Source organism: Myotis myotis, unplaced genomic scaffold, assembly GCF_014108235.1.
Source record: "Myotis myotis isolate mMyoMyo1 unplaced genomic scaffold, mMyoMyo1.p scaffold_m19_p_18, whole genome shotgun sequence".
NCBI lineage: Eukaryota > Metazoa > Chordata > Mammalia > Chiroptera > Vespertilionidae > Myotis > Myotis myotis.
In genome coordinates, this window is record NW_023416322.1 from 8935814 (window position 1) to 8962287 (window position 26474).

Genomic DNA, 26474 nt, shown 5'->3' on the forward strand with positions numbered 1-26474 from the left:
TGTACCAATGTCAAGTTCTTGGACAAAAATGGGACTTCTGAGCCATTCAAGCTGCGCAGTATCCTGAAAGCTATGCCTGCCCGTCCAGAGCAAGTCCCATAGCTCTACACAGTTGGCGACCTGGAAAGGGGTGAGCCCTGAGGCTGTAAGTCGTGAGGTGGCTGTCACAGTGACTGTGTTTAGTTCACCTGCTCTGTCTGTATACATGTGTACACGTATAAAAAGTAAGTGGATCCTGGTTCTCAGTAACCTGTCCAGGAACGCGGTTCGCATGCCCGACATGAAAAGGTTCGTCTGGGCCTGTAGGCTGGCTGTGCGCAGCCAGCAGCACGGAGTGGCGCTCACATCCGCCTGCGGAGACCCCCACGGCGCTGGCCTCCGCTCCTCGCTGGGGCCCTGGGCAGGGACGCCACGGAGGCTCTTCTGGCTTCGCCGTTTTCATCTGTCAAGTGACGTTTCTAGAAGGAATTACCCTACCTCAAAGGAATTCTGAAAAAATTTGGTGAATGTGTGTAATTATTCATATGCCTGACAGAAACTGCTTGTAAAACCTCCTCATAAGCAGCTTAGAAATTGTTCATATGAACATACCATGTATGTTCATGGTAAGTCAAACAGATCCAAATTCTTTTGGAAGCTGGTGGGCTAGGGGTATAGTTTTAACTATGTCTGTAAACACTTAAAAGTATTCCATGCCAGCCAAACTTAAATGTGTAACCTCACGGTAGGGAATGACTAACCGGGGCAAAAAGAAAACAGCTGTATTTTTCTTGTGGCTTTTTTCAAGAAAACATCCTTTTTATACAGAGTTAGAAAGAAGAATCCGTGGCTGTATCTACGATGACCAAGATTAATTTGTGACTATAGAAAACAAGATTGAAACAAATTTAAGACTGCCTTTTCTAAAATAAAACATTTTAAATGGAATAAGTGTGTTATCTATTATCAAGGGCAATTGATCCTTTTCTATAACCCCAGAGTCAGGTCTTTATCGTAGTGTGAGTTCGCATGGCTAATGTTTTAGAAGAAACAAGATCTTACCACACAGGCCAGAGAACCACGACTCCCTCTTACACACAATCCGGATAAGGAGAGGCGGGTGGGTGCTGATACGAGGCTGCACACTCAGTTTTCTGATCTTCTTTTTAAGAGTTCGGAGGTTCCAGGCTGCTTTGGACTTGCCATTTCCGGATTCCCCTCTGCTACGGGACGCGGGGACGGGACCCAGCATCAGTGCGCCAGGTTCACTAACGGGAGGTATGGTGACAGGTGCTGGAGAGAGTTCACTTATTCCTTCAGAAGGATTTGTTGAGCCCCTACTATGCGCAAGGCACTGATCTATGTGCAAAGATAGAGCAGAAAATGAGATGCCAGTCCCTGCCTCCCAGAGATTACGCTGCAGCTAGAGACATACAGACGGTGAACAGAGATAAGGTGCCACAGGATGCGTGATAACAGAGGGCCACAGAGAAGAGCAAAGTAGGGAAAGGGGCGGGAGAGGGAATGTCACGCGATGGTCTGGAAGGCCTTTCTAAGGAGGTGCCGTTTGTGCAGAAACCTGAGTGGTGGACAGGAGCAAGCCATCCAAGTAGCCGGAAGAGACTGCACCAGGCAGGGGACACACAAGTGCCAGGGCCTGAGGCTGCAAGTGCTTGTACGGTGAGGGCTGGCGAGAGGCCGTGTGCTCCATGCACGAGGGAGAAGAGGGGCAGGAAGTGAGACTGGAAGCAAGGGCCGGATCATAGAAGCCGTGTTAGGAGTATAGATTTTTTTTTTATGTGAGTTATTAGGAGAGTTGTGAGCAGGTGAGGGGCAAGGATAAACTTGTGGACACAGGCAAGGTTACAATTGCAGTAAACGGCATAGGAGATGGTGTCTAGGACATAGATGTGAGAGGAGGGAAATGAATAATCAATTCAGAAAGCCATTTTGTTAAAAATATTTACTTAAAAAAATACAGTTGTCCATATCTAGTTGCACATGTATCTATTAACATATCTATATAATTTTGGACTTTAGTAAATTTGATACAGTGCTTAAAGCCAGTTAGCCATTTCATTATACAAAGCAAATGCCTGCCCTTATATAAAAGTTTTTTAATGTCATCTTTCTAATAAAATGCTTATCATCATTACAGAATTTAACAACATTTTTGCATAGAACTTGAAGTGATAGAAAAAAAATAATCTGACTAGTTATTCGGAGCAATGTCTGAAGACCCACTGGGTATAACCACACCTTTTTTCTTTGAAAAGCAGTGGATTCAAAGTGCTGGCGCATCCTCCCCCTCACCCACCTAAACTTGGGGTCCTGTTTCGCCGTCGTAAACAAATACAACTCAAGACTTAAAACAACATCCTCTGTTTCCCACAGGTTGGCTGGGGAGAGGGCAGTTTCTCTCACTCACATCAAAACTAATGATTTTAGTAAATGTTAGCAGTTGCCATCATTTTAATTGCCCTTTTTTTTTTTTTAAGGAAAAAGATTTAATACTTTGAAAGTCTCCCTAATATAAATTACACTGAAATTAAAACAAGGTCCTAATGACACTTGCACTTTATAGATAAGTATTCTATTTATACAAGAGTGGTGGATGCTGGGTATTATGAGGGACAGATTTCAAGAAAATAAACGAGGGGTAAGTAACGAATGAAGTAACGGTTGTTCAGTTGAGTTGATCCAGGTTTAAGGAAAGCACCCTGACAGGATATTACCACACGTCCTAAAACTAAGACACTGACATAGAAAAACACACCTCTTCTGTGTTAATGCCATAACGGGTTTTTCTTCTGAATTATAGATTGGGTGAATGGAAGTTAAAAGTTTATTATTTAACACCATTTAATTCTCAAGTGATGGCAACACTGAAGATCCAGTAGAGCTCATTTAAAAATTGTACTTCAAAATACAAAGTTAAACACTTTATTTTTAGCCAACTTGATTACTGGGTGACTAAAGGGCATAATTTTAAAAAACTAATTTTAGTAACATTTTATTGCCTCAAACCAAAGCTAACCGGTAGCAAAATGACTGGATTGAGTTTCATATATAACCTTCCCTACCCACAAAGATAAACGAAACTGCCAGAAGACAAAAGTGAAGAAACAGATATGACTATAATTAGAGACAACTGAATGGCCAAACGGAATAAACAGGCCTTAAGCGATAAAACATTAATTGTATTGATTTCTATCTGCATCTTAGTTTCACTGATACGGAGCAGGGACATTCATCAAATATGCTACTTCACCACATAAGCAATGAATATAATATACATACAAAGGCCACTGGGACTGCAGCCCTCAAAAACAAAAAAATATGAAATGTCTTAAACAGAACTGCATCCCCTACATAACAGACAGTAAACAACCATGATTAAACAGAAAAGAAACTTAAAACCGAATAGTTTACAAAGTTGAGTATAATCTACCAATTGCAAATCATCAAAAGCCATACATTTCTCCCAAGCAGAATATTAAAAGCTTGTAAGTTATTTAAAACGTCCTAGGCCAAAGAACACACCTATAGAGCCTAGAAGAATGGTAATCCATTCACCCCCTTTCCAAACAGTCTTAAGTTCCAGAAAACATAAATGAGAAATAAACTTTAATTCCCTGACTCTTAACATCCATAACTTGGAATTAGACTAACAAAATAATCATTAAGTGCTTCCAGTTATTAAAAACAAAACAGTGCTAATAATGGTGCCCCAAAAAAGTGCCACATGAACTGATACCAGTATTTGGCATTCCCACCCCTGAACTCCAGCACACTGTAATGATGGCATTGGCTACGGGACAGCCACAGGACACCCCCACCCCGTCCAGAAGACCCCAGGCCTGTCCTAGCCCAGCTCATAATCCTCAGAGGGGACAAGAACCAGCATGGGCCCATATGAGATGGAAAACAAGGCACAGCTGAGAACATTTAGCCCAAGATACTCTGAGGTTTCTAATACTTATGACGGACAGTTTAAGAGGTTAAATGAAGCTAAATACAATGTCAGAATTCCTCCACTATTATATCAATCCATGGGCAAATCGGTACTTCAGAAATATTATAGCATAATCCTCTCCTCTGAGAAACTTAGAACCCAATGTAATAAGGGTTTTACACAAAAGCAAAAGTAAATGTAGAAATTTTAAGAAAGGACATCCTTATTTGCTCAATAATACATGAAATTAAGAGAACAGATTAAGATGACTTTAACATATGTCACATACGGCGCTGTAGCTCTAAAATATTGGCAAGCAATTAGTCTTTAAGGCCTATGAGCCTACGCATTTTAAAAAACTGAAATGTGCAAAGCATTGATTTTTAAAAAGTGGCAACTGCAAAGTGCACCAATTTTTAGTATAAAATAGCCCAGGGGCCATCCTAGAGGATGAATAATAAATGGTTCCTCTGAAAAACAGATTCTCACACACAGAGTCAATACATCTCACACTCACTCACACACACACACATACACACACACACTCAGCCAATAAATCAGAATGCTTGGGAAGAAATGCTCTAGTTATCTTAATATTTAAAAATAAAATTTTAAACCTCATAAAACTTCCTGATGTATATTATACTCAAAAGACTAACGTTCAAGCGATTTACTATGTTTGATTGTGTCCCTCATGAATTTTCTTGTTAAAGGTTTCATTTTAAATGATGTTAACGACAACTTGAGTTTTCTGGTTTCTAAAGAAAGCTTAAAGCCAACATTTCCCTGTCCACAGACCACTCTGGATTCCAGCTTTCATAATGGCGAAGCATGAACGGCTGCACCGAGAAACTGCTATATTCTGACAGGCTGTCAATCTATGGCGATCGATTTCCGCCCCCCCCCCCCCCCCCCCCGAAAAATAGCTTGAAGAACCTGGCAGCTTCAAGTGGAATATTTATACTACATAAACAACTCACCTTTCAGATCTGCTCTGCTGACAGGTCAAAACTTGATTTTTATATATAACAGGTTCCGCCAAGTATGAGAAATGAAATCAAACCGCCTTCTTTTCTTGCTTAATACACTACCACCCACAAGATTTCCAGATCCTAAGATTAAAACATTGGCTTCGGAAAGCAGAATTCTGACCTAAGAGGAATGACAGAGCACCTTGTTGCAGGCTATGCCTGCAGCATTAAAAACAGTAACAAAACATTTATTTGCTCCAAATCGAGAAGGTAACTAACAAAATACTTTCCATAGAACCCATTTCTGGTCAGAGTACCTGCTAAAGAAACACAACTATGGTTTACCTCCACTTCACTACTATGGACTAATTAGCTTCTTGATTCCTTTTTAGAAACGATATATTCTCACACCCTCAGATAAAAGACTGCATATATCATGCGTCTTTTAACTTTTAATTCTTCGGAGCTCCAGGTTTCTGCTCAGAGACCTGCTTTGTCTCCACACCTGTTTACACACCTAAGAATGGTGCCTCAGCACAGGCCTAGCTTTCTGGCATGGATAAGTAAAATAAATGAAGTGACACACAGAACAGACCCATCAAGAAAAGTATTTCTTCAGATGCTGAAATGTTACAAAGAAAAAGAAAAGAAAAACTCACTAATGCAGCAGTAAAATGGAGGTTACTATGTATTTTAACATAAAGCAACTTAATTCTGAATTTATTGGTAAGATATAATACTAATAAGGCCAGAGAAGTTTGTGAGCAGAATAGTAAAATAAAAGCACATTACAGAGTTACACCTACTATGAAGGAAAAAGAGGCAACAGCCTGCCCAAAACATTTCTCATGAAGCTCTGGGAACCATTTGGTAATGGGTTACTTGGTGACTTACGAAAAAGGATGAATATGAAATTTCAGAAAGTTGATGACAAGCTCTCCTGAAAAATTCCAAATCTCCACGCGAGATTTTACATGAAAATCAGATCAGACATGTAAAGGATTTCTCTATACATCCAACAAAAGCATCCATGGTTGGTTGGTTTTTTCAAGATTAAACTGAGAAGCAATATCCTGAGTCAGTGGTCCTTAGGGTGCGTGTGGCCAGACAAGCCACCGGTGCAGCAAGAAACAGAACTTCTACTCAAGACTTACTTTTTTTTCCTTTAGAGAGAGGAAGGGGGAGAGAAAGAGAAACATCGATGTGAGAGAAACATCAATTGGTTGCCTCTGTACTCGGCCCAACCAGAGATCGAACCCACAACCTAAGTATGGGCCCTGACAGGGAATCGAACCTGCCATCTTTTGGTGTGCGGGACCAAGTTCCAACCAACTGAGCCACCCAGCCAGGGCCTCAAGACTTTCTTTTTATGCCATCCTATTTCTATTTTTGTGTATGTCTTATGTACATATTACTTCAGTATAGCGGTACATAACTTAACAGGTAGGACTCTGCAAGAGGGAATTTGTGTTCAAAACCTTTTCCTGATCAAGGTGTCTGGTCAAAAAAGTTGGAGACGGCTTTGCTGAAATGCCAATGAGTGTCTCTAAGGTGCTTAAAATTCACTAGAAACACAGAGAACTGCCTTTTAGAACTTTAGAAACATAACACCAATTCTGAGGTCAGGATGGGACAACGTCACTAGATGACATGACACACTGACAGATGTGAAGGGAGCTGAAGTAATACTAGCAACAGACAGCTTAAGTGGAGAAGCTAGAAACTGTATCAGATAAATAGTTCTGCCTTTTTTTAAATCTCTAACATAGTACATAAATCTTTAAGAAATTCTTCCAGTTAAAAAAAAAATCCAGCCCTAGCTGGTTTGGCTCGGTGGATAGAGTTTCGGCCTGCAGAGTGAAGGGTCCGGGGTTCAGTTCCAGTCAAGGGCACATGCCTGGGTTGTAGGCTCGATCCCCAGTGGGAGGCGTGCAGGAGGCAGCCGATCAATCATTCTCTCTCATCACTGATGTTTCTATCTCTCTCTCCCTCTCCCTCCCTCTCAGAAATCAATTAAAGTGTGTGTGTGTGTGTGTGTGTGTGTGTGTATTCAGACCCTTTTACTATGTAGTATAGGCTCATGAGCTTACTTTTCCCATCAAAATTTAAAGAAAAAGAATTAAACTTATTTTTTAACCATAAAAATAATAAGAAAAATTCAACCTATATTTTAACTCTAAGAAGCAGAAGGTTGACCTTTAGAGGGTTTCTAGATTCTCATTATGTATAAATTTTTTAAAAAATCAATGGCAGTTTCCACCTTTGTTTGAACACACAAAATATTCCATGAGGAATCTAACATCACAAAAGCAGTGACAAACCATAAAAAAAAAAAAGATTACTGAAGTCAGACATGTGGTTTTAATTTTGTATTTTTAAAAATCGGCATATGAAAAAAAGAATGTTTTAGAAACTATGTGAAAATCCACCACCCCAGGGCGGAATGAAGGCAGCGGGCTGCAGGCTGAGGGTGCGGCTGTGCGCGTCCCCTCTCGGCTCCAAGCTGGTAGCTAAAATCAGCCTATGGGGAGGAAGTCTCACATGGCAATCAGCAAATGCTACATGTCAGGGCTTCTCTTCCCCTCCAGAGAGCCTGGCAGTTAAACAGTTTCCAGCAAACAACTGAGTAGATATGGACCAGAGCAGACGGAGAGCTAAGATAATCGCAGCAGATGTCTCAAAGACTCCTGCAACCTGCTCCCCGGTCCCAACTTAGGCTGCCTTCGCCCACCAACATTCACCCTGGCTGGGTGGCTGGCGATGGATACCAGCGACGGCTTCCAAACGGAAGTCTCTCCAGCGTACTGGTCCGAAGTGGTATGTCACCCGTGGATGCTAAGAACTCCGTGGATGTCCAAACAAATATGGATCTGAGACTTCTCCAGGGAGGAGGTAGTTTACAAACAGAAGGTCTGTCTCAGACACTTGAGCTGAGGTTGTAAACTTTCATTTAAAAAAGGACACACACACACACACACAAAAGCTTCCCCAGATTAAATGTCTCAGAGAGGAAGCGGGTCACCATCAGCCTCCTAGAGGCACAGAGGCCTCCGGGGCAGGTGTACGGACCGAGGCTCCACCAACACTCGTTCCTAGGAAGTTGCTGACTCAGTTCCAATCCTCGCTTCCCAGGCACCCCTGCGCTGAAACAGTTAATTATGAAAGAGAGCGTCTGGGAAAACAAACCAATGGCTTTTCTCCTTTAATTCCAAAAGGTATTTTTTGTGCTTTCACAATTTTAAATATCTAATTCAGTCAACCCATCAACGTTTACTTATTTAATGTACAAAATCTTAAGCAACCTAATGAAACTATTCCAAAGTGCTGCTGAGAGGGCCACTTTCAACCAGGCATGCGGACTAAACCATTCAACATGGGGGGGAGTCCGGGAAGTCTGTCTGCATCGCTACTGAACAGCACGACCTCTCCACACTGCTATTGCACGTCTCGGGAACAGGCCTTTCGGCTGAGACCACCGAGGAAGCCTGCATGGGTCTCCAACGCTCCGAATGCAAAGGCAGCTCCCTGAACACTCCCTCCGCTACCACTGCACTAGCACAGCCGTCTTACACGAGCGCTGCTCCTCCCTGGGTGGGAACACACTTACAGATTGCACACCTGGAAGGTGCTGGTTTGGATCAGGGTCCCTTTGAGCCCTCAATTCCTTATTCCCTCATTCCATTTAGTTCCTGCGATTGAACTATAGGAACTGTTTCTAGGGTTAAAAGAATAGTTTAATGGACAGAGTGGGTGGGGTGGGGGGGACGGAGGGGGTGGCCGCCTATACTATCTAATCCTGGACTTTAAAGCCAAGATTTTCAAAAGATTCCACTGAGACGTTGGTATGGATTCAGTTTGGGGGATCAACAAAGCTGGTATTGATTACCATAAAGTAGTATTTTATAAATTTGGTACTGTAGAGACTGGTGGGTACTGTAGGGCCCACATTTTTCACTACTAATAGGAACCATCTAATTCCTATGCATGAGAATTCCCAAAGGAATTCTGCTCCTCCCTAATTTAAAAAGAAACATTCAAAGACATCAGCACACCTTTACCTCCCTACAGATCTGGAGGCTTTTCATCTTCCTAATTGCATCCTCAAAACTATCACGGCCTCTCCCAACCTTACCTTTGAAAGAAGAGCAACATACAGTGGAAAATGAGGTACAATGAACAGGAAAGAGAAAGGGTCCTTCATGCCGGGATGCATCCTCTAACTGGGAAAAGCCACTCGTTGTTTCAAGTTCTTCAACTGGATCTTTTACTCAGGGATGCCTCTCAATTTCAAAGCCCGGGCTTATTCTCCTAGAAGCGGTCATTCACCACGCTGTCACCCGCGGATGTGGAACTGTAACCACCCAGCGAGCAGCCCGCTTTTCTGTGCGAGAGATGGGGTCCCCTATTCTCACCCCAGGTTTAAAAATCTCCCTCCGTTAAAACGGACTGGCTCCATGCTCTGTAACAGGACAAGATCACACATATGTGTGGCTGAGAGACCCTCCTAAACAAACGTACGTAGGATGCGTCTTTGCAGAGTTGCTTTTCATAGGTTAGATGCACAGCAACGTAGATAGAACCACCCCAGAGCACTGCTCCAGTCTTCCTCCGAGAGAACAGAAATCACTCTTATTCCTCTCCTGCTTGTGCACAGCTCACTTCTCGTTATCCAACAAAGCACACTTAGTCTTAGAGATATGGCCAATTTCACTTAACTCGTATTTCTTTAAATAATATGCTCAAAGCGTAGTTTTTTCTTTCTGACCAAAGGGTCCCAATAAGGCAGAAGGAATAACTTTGTTCTTAGCTGCTCTTGCAAAACATAGCTAGCTGCTAAACCCCACCAAAAATGTCCTTAACACAAAGCTCAAGTATTTGTTAGAAAAATAAGAGAAAGAAAAAGAGGGAGGTGGAGTTCAGACTCCAATTAAGGCATTTTCAAGCACAGTCCAACGTGAGTCTTCCTGGAAGGGAACCCTAACAAGGCACTTCGATGGGAACAGCAACAGTCACGACAGTCTGTTACCAGCACGTGGAACCATCCCTCACTCACTTCAGAGGCGGTCATGCGGAGTGTCCCTCTGTCCCTCTGTTCCTTGGTTCTCTTTCTGCAAGTGCATCGGTTATGTCTTCTGCAGATCTGGGGAAAAGGGGCCGGGGGTGGAAGGTCCATCCAGGCCAGACAGAGTGAACGGCCCATGACTGTTCAGAACAGAAGGAAACTGAGAAAGAAAAGAAAACACATCATCATCCTTGGACTCAACCGAACGTTCACTTTCTGTCCCTTCTATGTTTCCTGAGCCAGAACACGACAGCCACCAGCGGTGGCTCACAGGACAAAGGCCGTAACTGTTTATCATGAGAGAATATGATGCCGTGACAAAACTCTGAAGAAAAGAATGTTGCCCAGCTGGCATGGCTCAGTGGTTGAGCATCGACCTATGAACCAGGAGGTGGCGGTTCGGTTCCGGTCAGGGCACAGGCCCGGGTTGTGGCGCATGCAGAGGCAGCCGATCAATGATTCTCTCTCATCACTGATGTTTCTCTCCTCTCTCCCTCTCCCTTCCTCTCTGAAATAAAAATTAAAAATAAATAAAAAGAATGTTCAATATTGATACTCTCCACCTTGCCCTGATGGAATGCAAAGCACAAACCTACACCTTTCCTACTATCCTAAGGTGCACAGGATTGCATTTAGCTACAGATGAAGGTTTTAGAAAGGTCGGTAAGTAACAGTGTGCCCTCAGAGTGTATTCAAGTGCAAAGCAAATCACAGACTGTCAAAAAGAAGTCCAGAAAGAGACATCCACCGGTTAACTCTATTTATAACTGGTGCAAGTAGCTATAGGGTGCTCATCGCAGAAAAGGGTTCCCCATCCTTCGTTCTGAGGCCAATTCTAGAGGGAGATTCTAGGCCGAAGCTACCTGAGCATGACTCTGCTTAAGGTCTCAGATCCCTCTATGACGCAATCACCGGTTTGCGAGAGGCAAAGAAAAATGAAACAAGGAAGATTCTCAACATTTTCTACTCGATAACTTAGAACTTTTTGTCAAAAAATCCAGAAGTAGGAGTGTTTTTAACTTATTTTCTTCTTTAACATTTCATTTGCAAAAGAACTAGTGAAGAGTTGGATCACAGAAACATAAGACAATCCTCCAGGGAGTGCCCCCTACTAGTAAATGAATCAGCCGTAAGAAAGCCTACCAGTTGTAAGGTCTAGATGTTCTGGGCAAAATAACAATTAAAAGCTGTGAGACGTTTCCTAAGATCCTGCTTAAGAAATAATACAATAGTCATTTGAAAACATGTATTTAAAATGTTGATGAATATATATTCTGAGGGGGAAATGGAGTATTTAATATACTATTCTCAAGAATTTCCTCGATTTCTTTCATCCTCAGTTAAAAGGGGAAACATATGTCCAGAAACCCCCTCCACATATGTATGTGTGTGTTTGTATGAATATATATGTGCATACATATCTTTCCTAATAAAAGAGGATTTCTACAGTTTAAAAATGACAAAAAAAACTGGGTGGTCTCAAAATCTACTCCAGCGTTGAACAGTTGTTGGTCTAACTCCAGTGCATGTAAATGGTCAACGACAAAAAGGAGACTTTCCTGTGAATATTTATCTGAAGTGTTTGCTGGCTAGGAAATTGACACTTAGAAATTCAAAACCAAAACTAAAAAGGACTTCTTAAGTAGAAGTTTTATAACGCTTCACCCGGAGAGGGGGGTCCTGCGTGTCCGCCTCTCTCTTCATTTCCCACGGTCCCTGACGAGAGACAGGCTTCCCGCCATTTACCTGGAAAAGCGTGTTAGCACCTTGCAGTCTGGCCGGGCTGAGGGGAGCGACGGGGCTCAGGGTGCTCCAGAAGTGGATGCTGGAGAGCAGGGGGCTGGGGGTCAGTAGGATGGGCGTCTGCAACACACAAAGCACAGCGTTCGCTGAGGGGCACGTCGGGGTTCCGCTCCATCCTGGTACTAATACCACAATAGCCCTGGACCCAAATACTGTCTTATTCGCCATAAATCTCTCCGAGTCTGAAATTCCATCACGAGGAAACACTCAGAAATTACTTTTTACAACTTAAGAAAGATAAAGGTCAAAATATTTTCTAACCTATCTTCTGTAGGGTCTTTCTCAAACAGGAAAACCGATCTGAATTCAGGGATGGAAAAAGAACGGGTCACTGAGTCACACACGGAGTTTCTCCTCAATAACGAGAAGGTCTGTGAGTGAGCCATCCATTTAAATGTTACACTTAAACAAGTTGAGATTATCCCTGTTTGTTTGTTTTTAATAAGATTTATATGAGAGAGAGAGAGAGAGAGAGAGAGAGAGAGAGAGAATGAGAATGCTTATTTTCTATAGAAGGAAGTGGAAAACCAAAATATTTATTTACTTGTAGAACAATGAATTATTTAACACAGTGCTCCAAACCTTCTGTGTTGGCGATCCTAACTGAGATAAGGGACTGGGGGTTACTTTCATGGGGTCATTTAAAAACCTAAGCAGCAGAATGAACACTCAAGGTTATAAATCTGGATTTGTTCGGGAAGGGGAGTACATGCAAACAACGGTGAGAGAAAGAAAGCGCTAGCTACCTGTGAGAACAGTGCTGGCGTGAGGGACGCTGTGGGGAGCGAGGGGCTCAGGATCCCCAGGGGGCTGGGGTCGCTGCCCGTGATCAGGAGGATGGGGGCCAGCTCCAACCCCTTGGGCTTCTTGGATCTGGACGAGCCGCTGGCTTTGTCCTTTCCCGGCAAGGCCGAGTCCTGGTCCTTGGGCTCCAGTGCCAAGCTCTCTGGCAGCCCCACAGAGTCGATGTCCGTGTCGATGTCCGGGTTGGGGCTGAGCGGCGGGGAGGGTGTCCTGGGAGGCTCCTGGAAGGAAGGGGACGGGACAGGGGTGCTGGGAAACGCGGCGGCGACACTGCAGGCCGAGGCCGGGGCTTCCAGGGAAGGCAGCTTGGGGGAAGCCAGCGTCTCCAGCGCTTGGAGAGTGTCTTCCGAAGACGGGGAAATACTGGTGCCGGTTGAAACGGTGGCAGCCACGGGTTCCACCGGTGGCTTTTTGGAAGGCGTGGTTACAAACTTAATGACGGATGGTGCCGGCTCCTGAGGTTTCTTCTCTGCCAGTTTCTCAGCCGGATTCTCAATCTTTATGGACTTGAGGAGCTTCCTCTTGGAGGAGTTCAAGGAGTTGAGGGTGAACGAAGAGTACAAGCCGGAGTGTATGTAGTCGTTGCGGCTCGAGGCCTTGGCACCGGGCTGCGGGGGCCGCTCCTTCCCTCCGCTCTCCGTGTCCCGGGAGCCGCCGCCGCCCTCACCGCCGCTCAGGGCCTCACAGTCTCCCTCAACCCTGCCCACCTTCATCGGATCCATGCTCAGAATCTCCGGGTAAGAGACGAACTTGTACACAAACTTCTGACCGTTCACTTTTTTTATGATATTCTGTAGGTAAATAAAACAAGCGTTCTTATACTTTCTTATAGCCTCATCTCGCGGAGCTCCTGAAAAAACTGGCCTCACGGTGTCCTGTGTGACAGCAGCTTACTTCAAGCTCCCAACTCATCTAACACCGTGGTCGGCAAACTGTGGCTCGAGAGCCACATGCGGCTCTTTGGCCCCTTGAGTGTGGCTCTTCCTAAGCCTTAGGAGTACCCTAATTAAGTTAGTAACAATGTACCTACCTATATAGTTTAAGTTTAAAAAATCTGGCTCTCAAAAGAAATTTCAGTCGTTGTACTGTTGATACTTGGCTCTGTGGACTAATGAGTTTGCCGACCACTGACCTAACATCACCTTAAGTCATCCAGTCATACTCAGCACAGTGCCTGCTGTTGTGGGGCATAAGTTAAGAACATTTACATGTCGTATTAACAACTGAACTGATACATTACGTAAAAGCTGCAAGATTCTGATTGCTTAACACTCTCAACCAATTATCTGTATCGTCAAAAATCGCTGACCTACACACAATCTACAATAAGTCCAAAGGTACAAGCCATCCACATGCTGAGTAAGCAAAAAGGAATTGAAAACATCACTTCTACTAAGGTTCCCACTTCCTTCAAAAATCCCAGTTGTTGCTTTTACACGTGTCTCAGACAGCAACGCTGATTAAGACCAACCACTTGAAGGTGAAAGAAATTAAGATCTCAGCTTCTCATTCCAGTTCTATCCATTTGAGCCATTTATGTTACTGCAGGGCCCAAAGTGTATTCAAAATGAGAAATCTAAAAATTTTAACTAAGAAATCAATTCTGTGGGTAAACAGGCATGCATTAATTGTGTTCTCTGGATTAAATTGAAAAGTAAAAACTAAGCAGAGCTAAGAAACAAGTATCTATGGCAATTTTAAAAGTAAATCATGATATACACAATAATATTTGTCCTCAAGAATCTGAGACTTCCTTTTCCTTATTTCAACCCTATCCTTACTCTTCCTTTAAAGACAACTGTTTGGAAGAAGATAGGTGTGTGGAGGTGGGGCACTGAATAACAGTTTGCAGAAAGCAACTGGAACATTTCCAGCCTCTGTCCTAATTCCAAACTGCTCAAGCTATAAAATAAATGGGATTAAAATAAACCAGGACAGTGATCATTTCGCAATGGAAACAAGTATCAAACCATTATGTTGTAAATCTGAAACTAACATATTTCAATGATATCTCAGCTAGAGGCCTGGTGCACGAAATTCATGCACAGGTGGGGTCCCTAGGCCTGGCCGGCCATCAGGGCCCATCAGGTTCCCCACCTCCCCGCCTCCTCCTTCCCTCGCCACCCACACACCGCCACTGCATGGTTCCCCCTCCCCCCCACCCCATCCTTCCCTTGCCACCCACATCTGCCGCCACCCACCCCCGGTTCCCTGTCCCAGCCCGACGGCCCGGCCTCGATCAGGCAATCGGGGCCTGCCAACCGGGGGCAGGGACCAGGAGGTTGGCCAGTAGGCCCCATCAGCAATCGGGGCCTGTGGGCTGGGGGGCAGCTCCTGCATTAAGCATCTGCCCCCTGGTGGTCAATGTGCGTCATAGCGACCGGTCACCCCGTCGTAACAGTCACTTAGGCTTTTATATAGAGAGATTTTTAAAATTAAATAAATAAGTCAGCATCTTAGTGCCTATAACCTGGACAGAGGAGAAGGAACGCTTCTTGTTCTCGGGCAGACGGGTATTACCTTTACATAATAGTATCTGAGGGCTCGGCTGAGCTTGTCGTAGTTCATGTTAGGCTTGTTCTTGCGAATCCCCCAGAGCCGGGCCACCTCTTCCGCCTGCAGAAGCTTGAACTCCCCGCTGTCCGAGGTCCAGCAGATCATGTGCTTGTTCTGCGGCTCCTGCAGGAGCTGAAGGAGGAACTGCCACAGGGTGATAGCACTGTCCATAGCCATGAGCTGGAGGAGGCACAAGGGAGAGACACAGGCACATTAACGGCCGACGCTCCCACAGCGCCGTGTGCCAGGCCCTGCTTCACGTGCTCCAGATATATTACTTCTTCTCGTCCCCACAACAGCCTTATTTTATTTATGAGAGACATGATTCATAAGTAGCTGCAGCGATCCTGAGAAAGAAGAACAAAGTACGAGGGATCTCAATACCAGGTCTCAAGCTGTCTTCCAAAGCCACCGTTCTCAAAACTGTCTGGTACTGGCACAAGAACAGACATCTAGGCCAATGGAATAGAACAGAGAGCCCAGAAATCGACCCGAACCACTATGCTCAATTAATATTTGACAAAGGAGGCAAGAGCTTACAGTGGAGTCAACAGTCTCTTCAATAAATGGTTCTGGGAAAACTGGACAGACACAAGCAAGAAAATGAAACAAGACCACCAACTTACACCATACACAAAAATAAACTAAAAATGGATAAAGGACTTAAATGTAAGATGGGAAACCATAAAAATCTTAAAGGAATCCACAGGCAGCAAAATCTCAGACATATGCCAAAGCAGTATCTTCACCGATACAGCGCCTAGGGCAATGGAAACTAAAGAGAAAATAAACAGCCGAAACCGGTTTGGCTTAGTGGATAGAGCGTCGGCCTGCGGACTGAAAGGTCCCGGTTCGATTCCGGTCAAGGGCATGTACCTGGGTTGCGGGCACATCCCCAGTGGGGGGTGTGCAGGAGGCAGCTGATCGATGTTTCTCTCTCATCGATGTTTCTAACTCTCTATCTCTCTCCCTTCCTCTCTGTAAGAAAATCAATAAAATATATTTTAAAAAAAAAAAAAGAGAGAAAATAAACAAATGAGGCTACATCAAAATAAAAAGCTTCTTCACAGCAAAAGAAACCATCAACAAAACAACAAGAAAGCCCACTACATGGGAGGATATATTTGCCAATGTTATTACCAATAAGGGTTTAATCTCCAACATTTACAAGGAACTCATACAACTTAACAAAAGGAAGATAAACAACCCAAATCAAAAAATGGGCAACAGACCTAAATAGATAGTTTTTGAAAGAGGACATAAGGAAGGCCAAGAGATATATGAAAACATGCTCAAAGTCACTAATTATCTGAGAGATGCAAATCAAAACAGCAATGAGGTACAATCTCACGCCTGTCAGAATGGCTATCATCAACAAATCAACAAATGACAAGTGCTGGCAAGGATGGGGAGAAAAAGGAGAAAAAGGAGCCCTCATGCACTGCTGGTGGGAATGCAGACTGGTGCAGCCACTGTGGAGAACAGTATGGAGTTTCCTCAAAAAACTAAAAATGGAACTCCCGTTTGACCCAGTGATCCCACTTCTAGGAATATATCCCAAGAAACTAGAAACACCAATCAGAAGGGATATATGCACCCCTATGTTCATAGCAGCACAATTTACCATAGCTAAGATTTGGAAATAGCCAAGTGCTCATCAGCAAATGAGTGGATTAGAAAACTGTGGTACATCTACACCAGTGGTTCCCAAACTTATTTGGCCTACCGCCCCCTTTCCAGAAAAAATATTACTCAGCGCCCCCTGGAAATTAATTTTTTTTAAATTTTAATAGCAATTAAACAGAAAGATGTATGTATTAATGTTTCTACCTTTTTCGTAAAATATAGTAAAGAAAGGTGTAAATTAGAAACATTGAAGTTTGAAATTATGAAACTATTTATTGAACTCAGAATAGAAAGGTAATACAAAAAAAAGTTAAAACAAATGCACCTGTGACCATCACCGCCCCCCTGGATCGCTGCAGCGCCCACCAGGGGGCGGTAGCGCCCACTTTGGGAATCACTGATCTACACAATGGAATACTATGCTGTGGTAAAAATGAAGGAGTTCTTACCATTTGCAACACCATGGATGGAACTGGAGAGCATTATGCTAAGTGAAATGAGTCAGTCAAAGAAAGATTATCACATGATCTCATCTGTGGAATATACGGAACAACATAAACTGATGAACAAAAACAGATCCAGAGAAGCATCGATCAGACCATCAAACCTCAGAGGGAAGGTAGGGGAGGGTGGGGGTGAGGGGGAGAGATCAACCAAAGGACTTGTATGCATGCATATAGGCCTAACCAATGAACACAGACACCAGGGGGGTGAGGGCATGAGTGGGGGGGGGGTGTAATGGGGGGATAAGGACACATATATAATACCTTAATCAATAAAGAAAGAAAAAAACTGATTCATAAAAGAGCTAAATAATTTGTCTAAGGTCACAAAAGTGAATGATGGGAGCGGAGACTTAAACCTCGGCAGTCGCATCCAGTCTAAACGCTGTCATGCCACGCTGCTGAAGGGAAGTCTTGCTTGGGAGACAAAGGCAGTTCCATGAATTATAGGAGCAGCCTGATGCCTGCCAATCACTAGAGAATCACTGTTATTAAATTTATCTTACAAGCGCATGGTTGCATTCTCTGAGGAGACCACCATTTCGGCATCTATCTTAATCAGCCCAGTTGATTTATTTGCCAGGATGTGTATGTGTGTGTCTCAGTGTGGCCTGGGGGTATAGAATAATCTACTTCTGTTCCACTGGTATTTCTCCTTCAAATCGTTTCCATTATCGTAACTATAATGTACATATAAATTGGCAGCGCTGAAAACTGGGCAAAATGTTCCCAGATTTAACCTGCAAATTCTGTCACCATCTATCTGCCCACAGGGATTTCCTCCGCACAGATCTGCCATTCATTTATTTATTTAAGAATCGCTTGTTGATTTCTAGAGAGAGAGAAGGGAGAGGGAGAGACAAAAACATCCACATGAGAGAGAAACATCAATTGGCTGCCTCTGTACGCCCCCTACTGGAGATCGAACCCACAACCCCCAGGCACGTGCCCTGATCGGGAATCCAACAGCAACCTTTCCTTGCATGGTACCACGCCCAACCAACCCAGCCACACTGGCCGGGGCAATCCACCTTTAATTGGATTAGCAACCTTTATCTGATTATCAAGACATGAGCTGAAAAATCCTTCAAAATCCCAAATTTGGGGACCTCCCTCATTAGGCCAGAGTTTCCCAACTACTGACATTTTGGGCCAGATTAATTCTTTGTTCCTGGAAGCTGTTCTGTGCATTGTTTAACAGCATCCCTGTCCTCTGCCCACCAGGTGCCTTGCAGCACCTCCCGCCCAACTGGGACAATCAAAGATGCCCGCAAACACTGCCAAATGTTCTCCTGGAGTACAGAGTCATCAAGGCGAGAACCACTGGTTTAGGCAATGGAGCAGCAAGGAAACGCTTGCACCAAGTTATTTTTCTCATAAAACTTCAAAAACACCTTGTTGAACAGGAAGAATTCTTTAGGGCGAAAACTCTGGCCAAATACATATAAGCACATCTAAGAAGCCTATGACTGAACTATACCAAGACAAAAACAAAAACTTCCTTTTCTTAAATCTAGAAATGAGATCTCAATAAATCAGAATAAGACTTGAAAACAATTCAATCAAGCCATTAAAATACTACAGAAAACTCAAAACTTAAAACTTCTGTGCTGCCCTAACTGGTTTGGCTCAGTGGATAGAGCATCAGCCTGCGGACTCAAGGGTCCCAGGTTCGATTCCAGACAAGGGCATGTACCTTGGTTGCGGGCACATCCCCAGTGGGGAGTGTGCAGGAGGCAGCTGATCGATGTTTCTTTCTCATCAATGTTTCTAACTCTCTATCCCTCTCCCTTCCTCTCTGTAAAAAATCAATAAAATATATTTTAAAAAAAAAACAAAACAAAAAAATACCTTCTGTGCTGCACAGTAAAGAGAAGACTCTTGCCCTAGCCGTTTGGCTCACTGGATAGAGCGTTGGCCTGGGGACTGAAGAGTCCCGGGTTCGATTCCGGTCAAGGGCATGTACCTTAGTTGCAGGCACATCCCCAGTAGGGAGTGTGCAGGAGGCAGCTGATCGATGCTTCTCTCTCATCGATGTTTCTGACTCTCTATCCCTCTCCCTTCCTCTCTGTAAAAAATCAATAAAATATATTAAAAAAAAAAAGAGAGAGAGAGAAGACTCTCTTACCCTTGGAGACAGCATGGAGGAACCTGGAGAGTATCATGCTAAGTGAACTAAGTCAGTGACAGAAAGACAAGTATCACATGATCGCACTCATATGTGGAATCTAAGTAACAAAATTGATGAACGGAGTGGATGCAGAGACAAGGAAGCATGGAACAGAATGCGGAATCTCAGAGGGAAGGCAGGGGAGGACCTTGTATGCATAATGCATGGCCCATGGACACAGATGAGGCCATGCATGTATGGGGCGGTGAGGGCCTGGGGTGGGCTGGAGGGGGGTCAATGGGAGAAAAAAGGAGACATATGTAATACTTTCAATAATAAAGAATTATTTAAAGTAATAATAATAAAAATGAAACTTCTGTGCTACAAACAATATCATCAAGAAGACAATCTGTAGAATGGGGAAAATACTTTCAAATCATAGGGACCTATATAAAAAAATTATAAAGAACTCTTACAATTAAAGAAAAAAAACAGAAAACTAGGCAAAGGATTTGAAAAGACATTTCCCCAAAGATATACAAATGACCAACATGCACATGAAAAGATGCTCAACATCATTAGTTATTAGGAGAATGAAAATGAAAACCATCTTAGATACCACTTCACACTTAGTAGGATAGCTATAATTAAACAGACAGTAACACGTGTTAGCGAGGATGTGGAGAAAGCGAAACCCTCATACATTACAGGTGGGAATGTAAAATGGTATAGTCACAGGGAAGACAGTTCTGATGGTTTCTTAAAATGCTAGATACAGAGTTACCTCAGGACCCAGCAAATCCACCCTTACCTCCAGACCCAAGAAAAGCGAAAATTTATGTCTACACAGACACTTGCACAGGAATGTTCACAACAGCATTAATCATAATATCCAAAAAGCAGAAACAGCTCAGATGTCCATCAACTGATAATTGTATAAACAAAATGTAATACAATCATAAAGTAGGATATTATCCAGCCAGAACACAGAATGAAGTACTGGTACATGCTACAACATGGATGAACCTTGAAAACATTATGCTAAATGAAAGAAGCCAGACACAAAGGACAGGTACTGTGTAATTCCATTTATATAAAATGTCCAAAATAGGCAAATCTATTCGACATAGAAAGTAGATCAATTGCTGACGGATGGAGGATGGTTGGGAAGAAGAGTGGAGAGTGACTACTAACAGAGTGATTTAAATTTCCTAACTTAGATTGTAGTGGTGGTCACACAACTCTGTGAATAAACTAAAAGCATTTCATTTTACATTTTAAGTAGGTGAACTTTATGGTATGTGAACTATATCTCAACAAAGATGTTAAAAACAAACTAATACTATAAACATTACAAAAGATAGGCCTGAGAAGCTCAATCCAATCCTATATAATAAAAGCCTAATATGCTAAGTGTCTGGTCGTCTGTTCAACCAATCAAAGCATAATATGCTAATGATATGCTAAGGCCGCTCAACCGCTCGCTATGACGTGCACTGACCACCAGGGGGCAGATAGTCGACCGGTTGAACAGTCCCTATGATATGCACTAACCACCAGGAGGCAGTCGACCAGTTGCTATGATGTGCACTGACCACCAGGGGGCAGACGCTTCGACTAGTAGGTTAGCTTGCTGCTGAGGTCCGGCTGAGTGGGACTGAGGGAGACGGGCCAGACAGACCCTGGAGCCCTCCCACAGTCCCTCCCTGGCTGGCCAACCTCCTGTGTCCCTCCCCAGCCCCGAATGTGCAACAGTGGGGCCCCTTGGCCTGGCCTGCACCCTCTCGCAATCTGGGCTTAGGGGACACCGCGCCCCCGCCCCCCCCCCACAGTGCATGAATTTGGTGCACCTGGCCTCTAGTAAGGTATAACTCACCAAGGCCGGGATCCTTAGGAGTCACCCATGCATGCTTCCAAAAAGGGCAGAGATAAGGACCTTAAGTGGAAAATATTTGGGTTTCTATAACTTTTCTGAGACACTCAAAATGTCCTCCAACTACGCTCAGAGTTACCACATTGAAAGCCAGTTATACAGAGGTACTGTCATCCAAAAGCAGAGGTGGGCAAACAGCAAAGAACAGAAAGGGGGAGATGCCTCCCCCAGTTCCAGAGTTCATGGAGAAGCTCAGGCCACGAATCCAACTCGCTTTCACCACAGGTCACCTGCTGTTCATCAGGGAAACCACTTCCCTTCGTGGACAGAAGCATTCACACCTGGCCAGTCAGTTGTAAAGAAATACTGCATATGAGATACTAAATAACCCACAACTGCGAAGTGCTACTTTAATGCTAAGTAACCAAGCCCACTGGAAACCAGTTTCCCAAAGCCTCGCTTAAGCTGGGTTCAAAGAGTGGCTTGTATTATACCCATCAAGCACTGGGTGGCAGGGGAGGGGTCCCTGTGATTTCTCCAAGTTTACCAGAGAGGCCTTCTTCTGATGCCTGTTCATGGCAAGTTACTTTTTAACTTACATGTGTTTCCCATTTAAACAACTGCTTGTTACTCTAAACCTGTTAAAACTACCCCCTGGTAAATTTTAGACAAACCGAAGAACTCAAGTCTCTCCAATTCCAGATTATCATCTTCATTATCCAGAATAACAGGGGTGTGAATGTGCGAATTCGAAGATCATGGTGATGGAAGGGTGGGGGGCGGGGAGGGAGAAGGGAAGAGGGGAGGGGAAGAAGAAAGTAAAGACTACTACACATTCGGTGCCTAGAATTCCATGTTTTTGGAAAAAGTCCCAAAACCCAATCCTGGAGTCCTGCTACCTCTCATGTAGATGATGTCTGAGCCCACAGATTTATGGCGGCCAAGCTATCCATGCAGAGACAGAATCGCATCCGCAGCGCCCCCGTGAGCACGCAGGTGCCCTCCGAGCGAAGGGGAGCTTCCCACAGGTACAGGTGTGTCCACGGTGCCTGCGCTTCCACGGGGCTGGTTACCAGGGGAGCGAGTGTATTGAGCTATTGGATGTTTTAAGCAGAACCTAACTGCTGTGGAAAACGCTGGTGCTACCCCCTCACCGGCCTCCGGGACGGAGGGCTGTTGAGAATAACAGAAACGGCATTGCGACTTTGCACTGAAGTGCTGGAAGAGAATTTTCTTTTGGGAAAAAAAAAGACATACAGTGGACGGCTGCAGAGGGCACTTTAAAGCGACATTTTATTCATTCAATTTTGATACCGCGTCCTTTCTTGTCTGAAAACTTATACTCTGGGTATAAGGTTAAGTTGAATCTCTTCATTTTCGTTCCTAAAGGTGTGCTATTCGTATGAAATTCAATGATTCCCTCAGCCATAAAAGAGAACTAGAGGAAAAAGGTTTCAGAAGACAGTTTTTAAATGACAAAGATGAAATGAAGAGGCAAAAAATACACTTTTACTCTTGCCACCTATCAGTCAAAAAATAAATAAAAACCCTTTATTTTCCTTTTCACGAAAATCTCAAGTTTCTTACAATTACAGTTTTAAAAGGGTTTGTTTTTTTTTTAGAAGTATAATGAGGGAGGGAAACACCTGATCCAAATGAAGGCATCTGATTTTTGAGGGGCCGAATGGTGAAAACTCAATTGATTCCACCTTAACCCTTCCAAGATAGCAGACAAATCCCTGTGCTAAAATGAAAGAGGGAGCATGCTGAAATAACCCATTAGGGAAAGGAAGTCTCTATTAAATGAAAACTTTTCCACCCTAAATATGTTTATAACACACAGTCCAGTTGCTGTGGTGACCCGCAGCCCAACTTTTTTTTTTCTTTTCTTTCTTTTTTTTTTTTTTTCAGAAACAGTAGCTAAGACCCAGAAAAAGAAATGTCTCCAAATTCAGCGGGCCGCTCAAATGAAACACCGACTTACAAAATGCATCAAGACTAGTCTGGAATCAAAACATCGTCGTTGTCAAAAAGTAACCAGCTGTCTAACTGTACAGTAGCCTACACTAAGAGAATATCATTGAAAATATACGGCTGTTACAATACAACGGGAAGGCAATAGCTCCCTAGGAGTGTAATGAAGTCCACTTATGCGACTTTGATGCTTAAATAAAATCAAAGAGGGGAGAGTTGGAGGGAGGGGTTGAATCATAACTACGTTTTCACACCAACACCTCCGCCGGTCTTCCACGTTGAAGCACCAGGTTTTGCAAGCAGCGGGGAGGGAAGGGCTGACCCCACCACCCGAGAGATGGGCTGGACCGCTGTGATGAATCCAACTCCGAGCCTTTACTTCAATGCCCTAAAACTTCAAGCAGCAACGAGCTGGGGAAGCGCCAACGGTGCGCGCATCCTCCCTCCCCAACACCTCTCCCTTCCTAGCAAAGCCAGTTAACATCCCGCCCCTGCAAGACGACTCAGCGGATCCTCCTAGGAATTAAGAAGCTACCGGCCCAGCTCCACGTGAAGCGGACAGTGAAGGGGCCGGCGATTTGCAGGCGCGAGAGGTAGGAAAAAAGCAATGAAACTCGACACCGGATGAGCGCGAGCGCGCGGAGCGCAGGAAGCGGGTGGCTGTGCGCCGCGGAGAAGATCAAAGTGCGGAGGCAGCGCGCGCCGCCCGGCCCGGGGAGCGCCAAGCGAGTGTACTTTCATTTTCCGACTTCCTGTCCCCGCGGTCGGACGCCCCGCTCGGCGCCCCCTCCCCCAGCAACACACACAAACAAGCCGCCGCCGCCCGCGCCCGCCGGACCTGCGGCACCAAATCCGGGGCGACGGGAGCGGCGGGCGCTGCGGTCCACCTGTGCGCGCCGCGGGACAGGGCGGGACCCCGCGGGACGGCGCCGGGGAGGGTCCCGGGGGAGCCCGCCGCCCCGCCGCCGCCCCCCGACCCCACTCCGTGCGCCAAGGGCGGCGTCTGCGAGACCCCGACGGGGCGCGCCGCTCACCGAGGCCGCGCGCGGGGCTCCCTCTGGGTCTCCGTCTCCAACTGGACGCTGCTCTCCGCCCGCCTCCTCCTCACGCCGGGACCTCGGGGACGGCGCGGCAGCCACGGCGACCCCCGCGGCGGAGCCGGAGAAGGCGGCGGCGGCCGAGCCCAGCCCGCCGGGTGCCCGCCGCCGCCCGCATCTCCCGCCGCCCCCGCCCCGCCGCGGCCCTGCGCCCCGCCCTGCCGCCCCCGCACGCGGTCGTCGGGCCGCTAAACGCGGGCGCGCGCTCCGCGTTCCTGGCCGCCGCTCCGCCAATCGGCCCGGCCGCCGCCCGTCTTGAACCCCCCGGCGGCTCGGGGCCCCTCCCGGACGCCGTAGCCGCCGCGTCACTTCTGGGGGCGGGGCCGCGGGAGCCGCTCCCCGGGGTCCGAGCCGCGGCCGCCCCGCCGAGTGCGCGGGGCCGGGGTTGCGGGCTGGCGGTCGTGTGCTCCGGTAGGGCTCCCCTGGCCCCCTCGCCGCTCTCCGCTCTCCGCTCTCCGCCCGGCGGTGTGCGAGGCGCGGACCCGAACCCTCCGCCGCCGCCCGGACCCGGGGCCGCCTGCCCGCGCTCCTCCCGCCGGGGAGGGGGTGGCGCGCCCGGGCCGGGGACCGCGTCTCTCGCCGCCGAGCCGAGCGCTGCCCGCGCAGCCTTCTCCCCGCGGCGAGGACGGAGAAGCTGGGCCACCGCCGCTTTCTCGTCCACGTGCCCGATCCCGGGCACCGCAGACTTTTGATGAATCTTAAAGCCGCTCCGAGGCTCTCGAGGGGGGGGAACTGACAAGTGGGGCCCGGGCGTCGGGGGGCAGCTCGTTCTGGCCTTGGGGTCAGACCTGAGTCCAATCCTGGCTCTGCCCCCCACGAACTCGGTGATCTTAGCAACTTTCTTAACCTCCCCAGACAGCTCGTCATCCATAAGATGGAGAAAACGCCACCTCTTACACCTGCAATAATGAAAGGAGATGAGGTGCATACATCACCCCGCAGAGTCTCCAGCCCATACGGTTCTTTCTCATTAACCATCCTCCTTAAGGAGCCAGGTCACACGTGGTACAGGAGGCTCCTTAAATAATTTAGCCACAGAAGGGACGCACAGTCGATTAGCTGAGCTGCTGAACACAACCTCCACGAAAAAGATTGCGTGTTCTACTTAACAGGAAACCACAGACGGGCCGGTGTCAGCTACTTGTGCCTACCCACTTACGGCTGTGTGACCTGCAGTGAGTTGCCTAACCTCTCTGAACCTCAGCCCCTCAGGTGCAATGCAGGCGATGATGAGCATTGCTGAGAACACGAAGAGATAAAGGCTACATGAATGTGCTGAGGGTATTACCCGGCACATAGTAGGCACCGGGTAAATGGTGATGGCCCCTTATTCCTCCCCCACCCCACAGTTGGATTCAGGGTAAAATTAACTGAACTCATTGAGTGAAACACAACCCTAGCATTACTTTATAGGCTTTTGAACGAGAATCATCTCTCCCTTGGATTTCCAACCTTCTCCACTGTGATACAGAGTAATTCTAATACACGGAGGGATTCCTGTAAAAGCAACACGATCAAAGGATATCAGATGCTCTAATTTTACCAAAAGGATGTAAGAAATAGAGTGTTGCCCTAACAGGTTTGGCTCAGTGGATAGAGCGTCGGCCTACGGACTGAAGGGTCCCAAGTTCGATTCTGGTCAAGGGCATGTACCTCTGTTGCGGGCACATCCCCAGTGGGAGGATATGCAAGAGGCAGCTGATGGATGTTTCTCTCATCGATGTTTCTAACCCTCTATCCCTCTCCCTTCCTCTCTGTAAAAAAAATCAATAAAATATATTTTTTTAAAAAAGAAATAGAGTGTTTTTAAAGGAACATGGAATAAATGAAACAGCCTACCACTCTCGGCACCTAACATAAAAGTTTTCCTTGCAATAGCTTCCATTTTAAAAACCAAGAGGAAAAATAAGAATTTCTCAGGTCGGCTGATTAAGGTACATCCCCTGGAAACATTTGTTTATAGAAAGGTTACTTTGTAAAGGCCCATGCTTAGAGCAGTTGATGGCTGTGGAGTTCTTCTACCCTGCTCTGCCCTGGTGAGCAATGAACATCTGAGTCAGCCTCAGGGTCCACAGTTGTATGATAACCCCCTTAGACTGAGCTGACGGTATTGTCAATTGCAATGCATTTTAGGAAAATATCCTACTTTGGGAGTTCTTCA

At 45.6% G+C, this 26474-nt stretch overlaps 1 protein-coding gene across 5 annotated transcripts; it reads right to left on the reverse strand.

Annotated features, from left to right (window-relative positions):
- Positions 1 to 113: 113 nt before the first annotated feature.
- ELK4 (ETS transcription factor ELK4) lies at positions 114 to 24388 on the reverse strand. Of its 5 annotated transcripts, none has more exons than XR_004973168.1 (6): positions 24251 to 24383; positions 15095 to 15310; positions 12517 to 13365; positions 11714 to 11830; positions 9959 to 10127; positions 114 to 1338 (listed from the first exon to the last, which is right to left on the reverse strand). XR_004973168.1 is itself a non-coding variant. In XM_036342232.1 (5 exons), exons 2-5 carry the CDS (start codon positions 15305 to 15307, stop codon positions 10029 to 10031), a joined length of 1278 nt encoding a protein of 425 aa, XP_036198125.1. In that variant the 5' UTR covers positions 15308 to 15477; positions 24251 to 24388; the 3' UTR covers positions 7338 to 10028. The 5 variants fall into 5 exon arrangements, 3 of the variants coding, with proteins under 3 accessions (XP_036198125.1, XP_036198127.1, XP_036198126.1); XR_004973169.1 differs by lacking the exon at positions 114 to 1338 and adding an exon at positions 1761 to 1876; XM_036342232.1 differs by lacking the exon at positions 114 to 1338 and having other exon boundaries at positions 7338 to 10127; positions 15095 to 15477; positions 24251 to 24388.
- Between the last annotated feature and the right edge of the window lie 2086 nt (positions 24389 to 26474).

Coding starts and splice junctions, on each gene's coding strand:
- ELK4 (XM_036342232.1), bottom strand. CDS start 15,307: ATGGCTATGGACAGTGCTATCACCCTGTGGCAGTTCCTCCTTCAGCTC. Junction 13,366..15,094: donor TCAGATACTATTATGTAAAG/GTAATACCCGTC, acceptor ATTTACCTACAG/AATATCATAAAAAAAGTGAA. Junction 11,831..12,516: donor CGCCAGCACTGTTCTCACAG/GTAGCTAGCGCT, acceptor TGTGTGTTGCAG/ACGCCCATCCTACTGACCCC.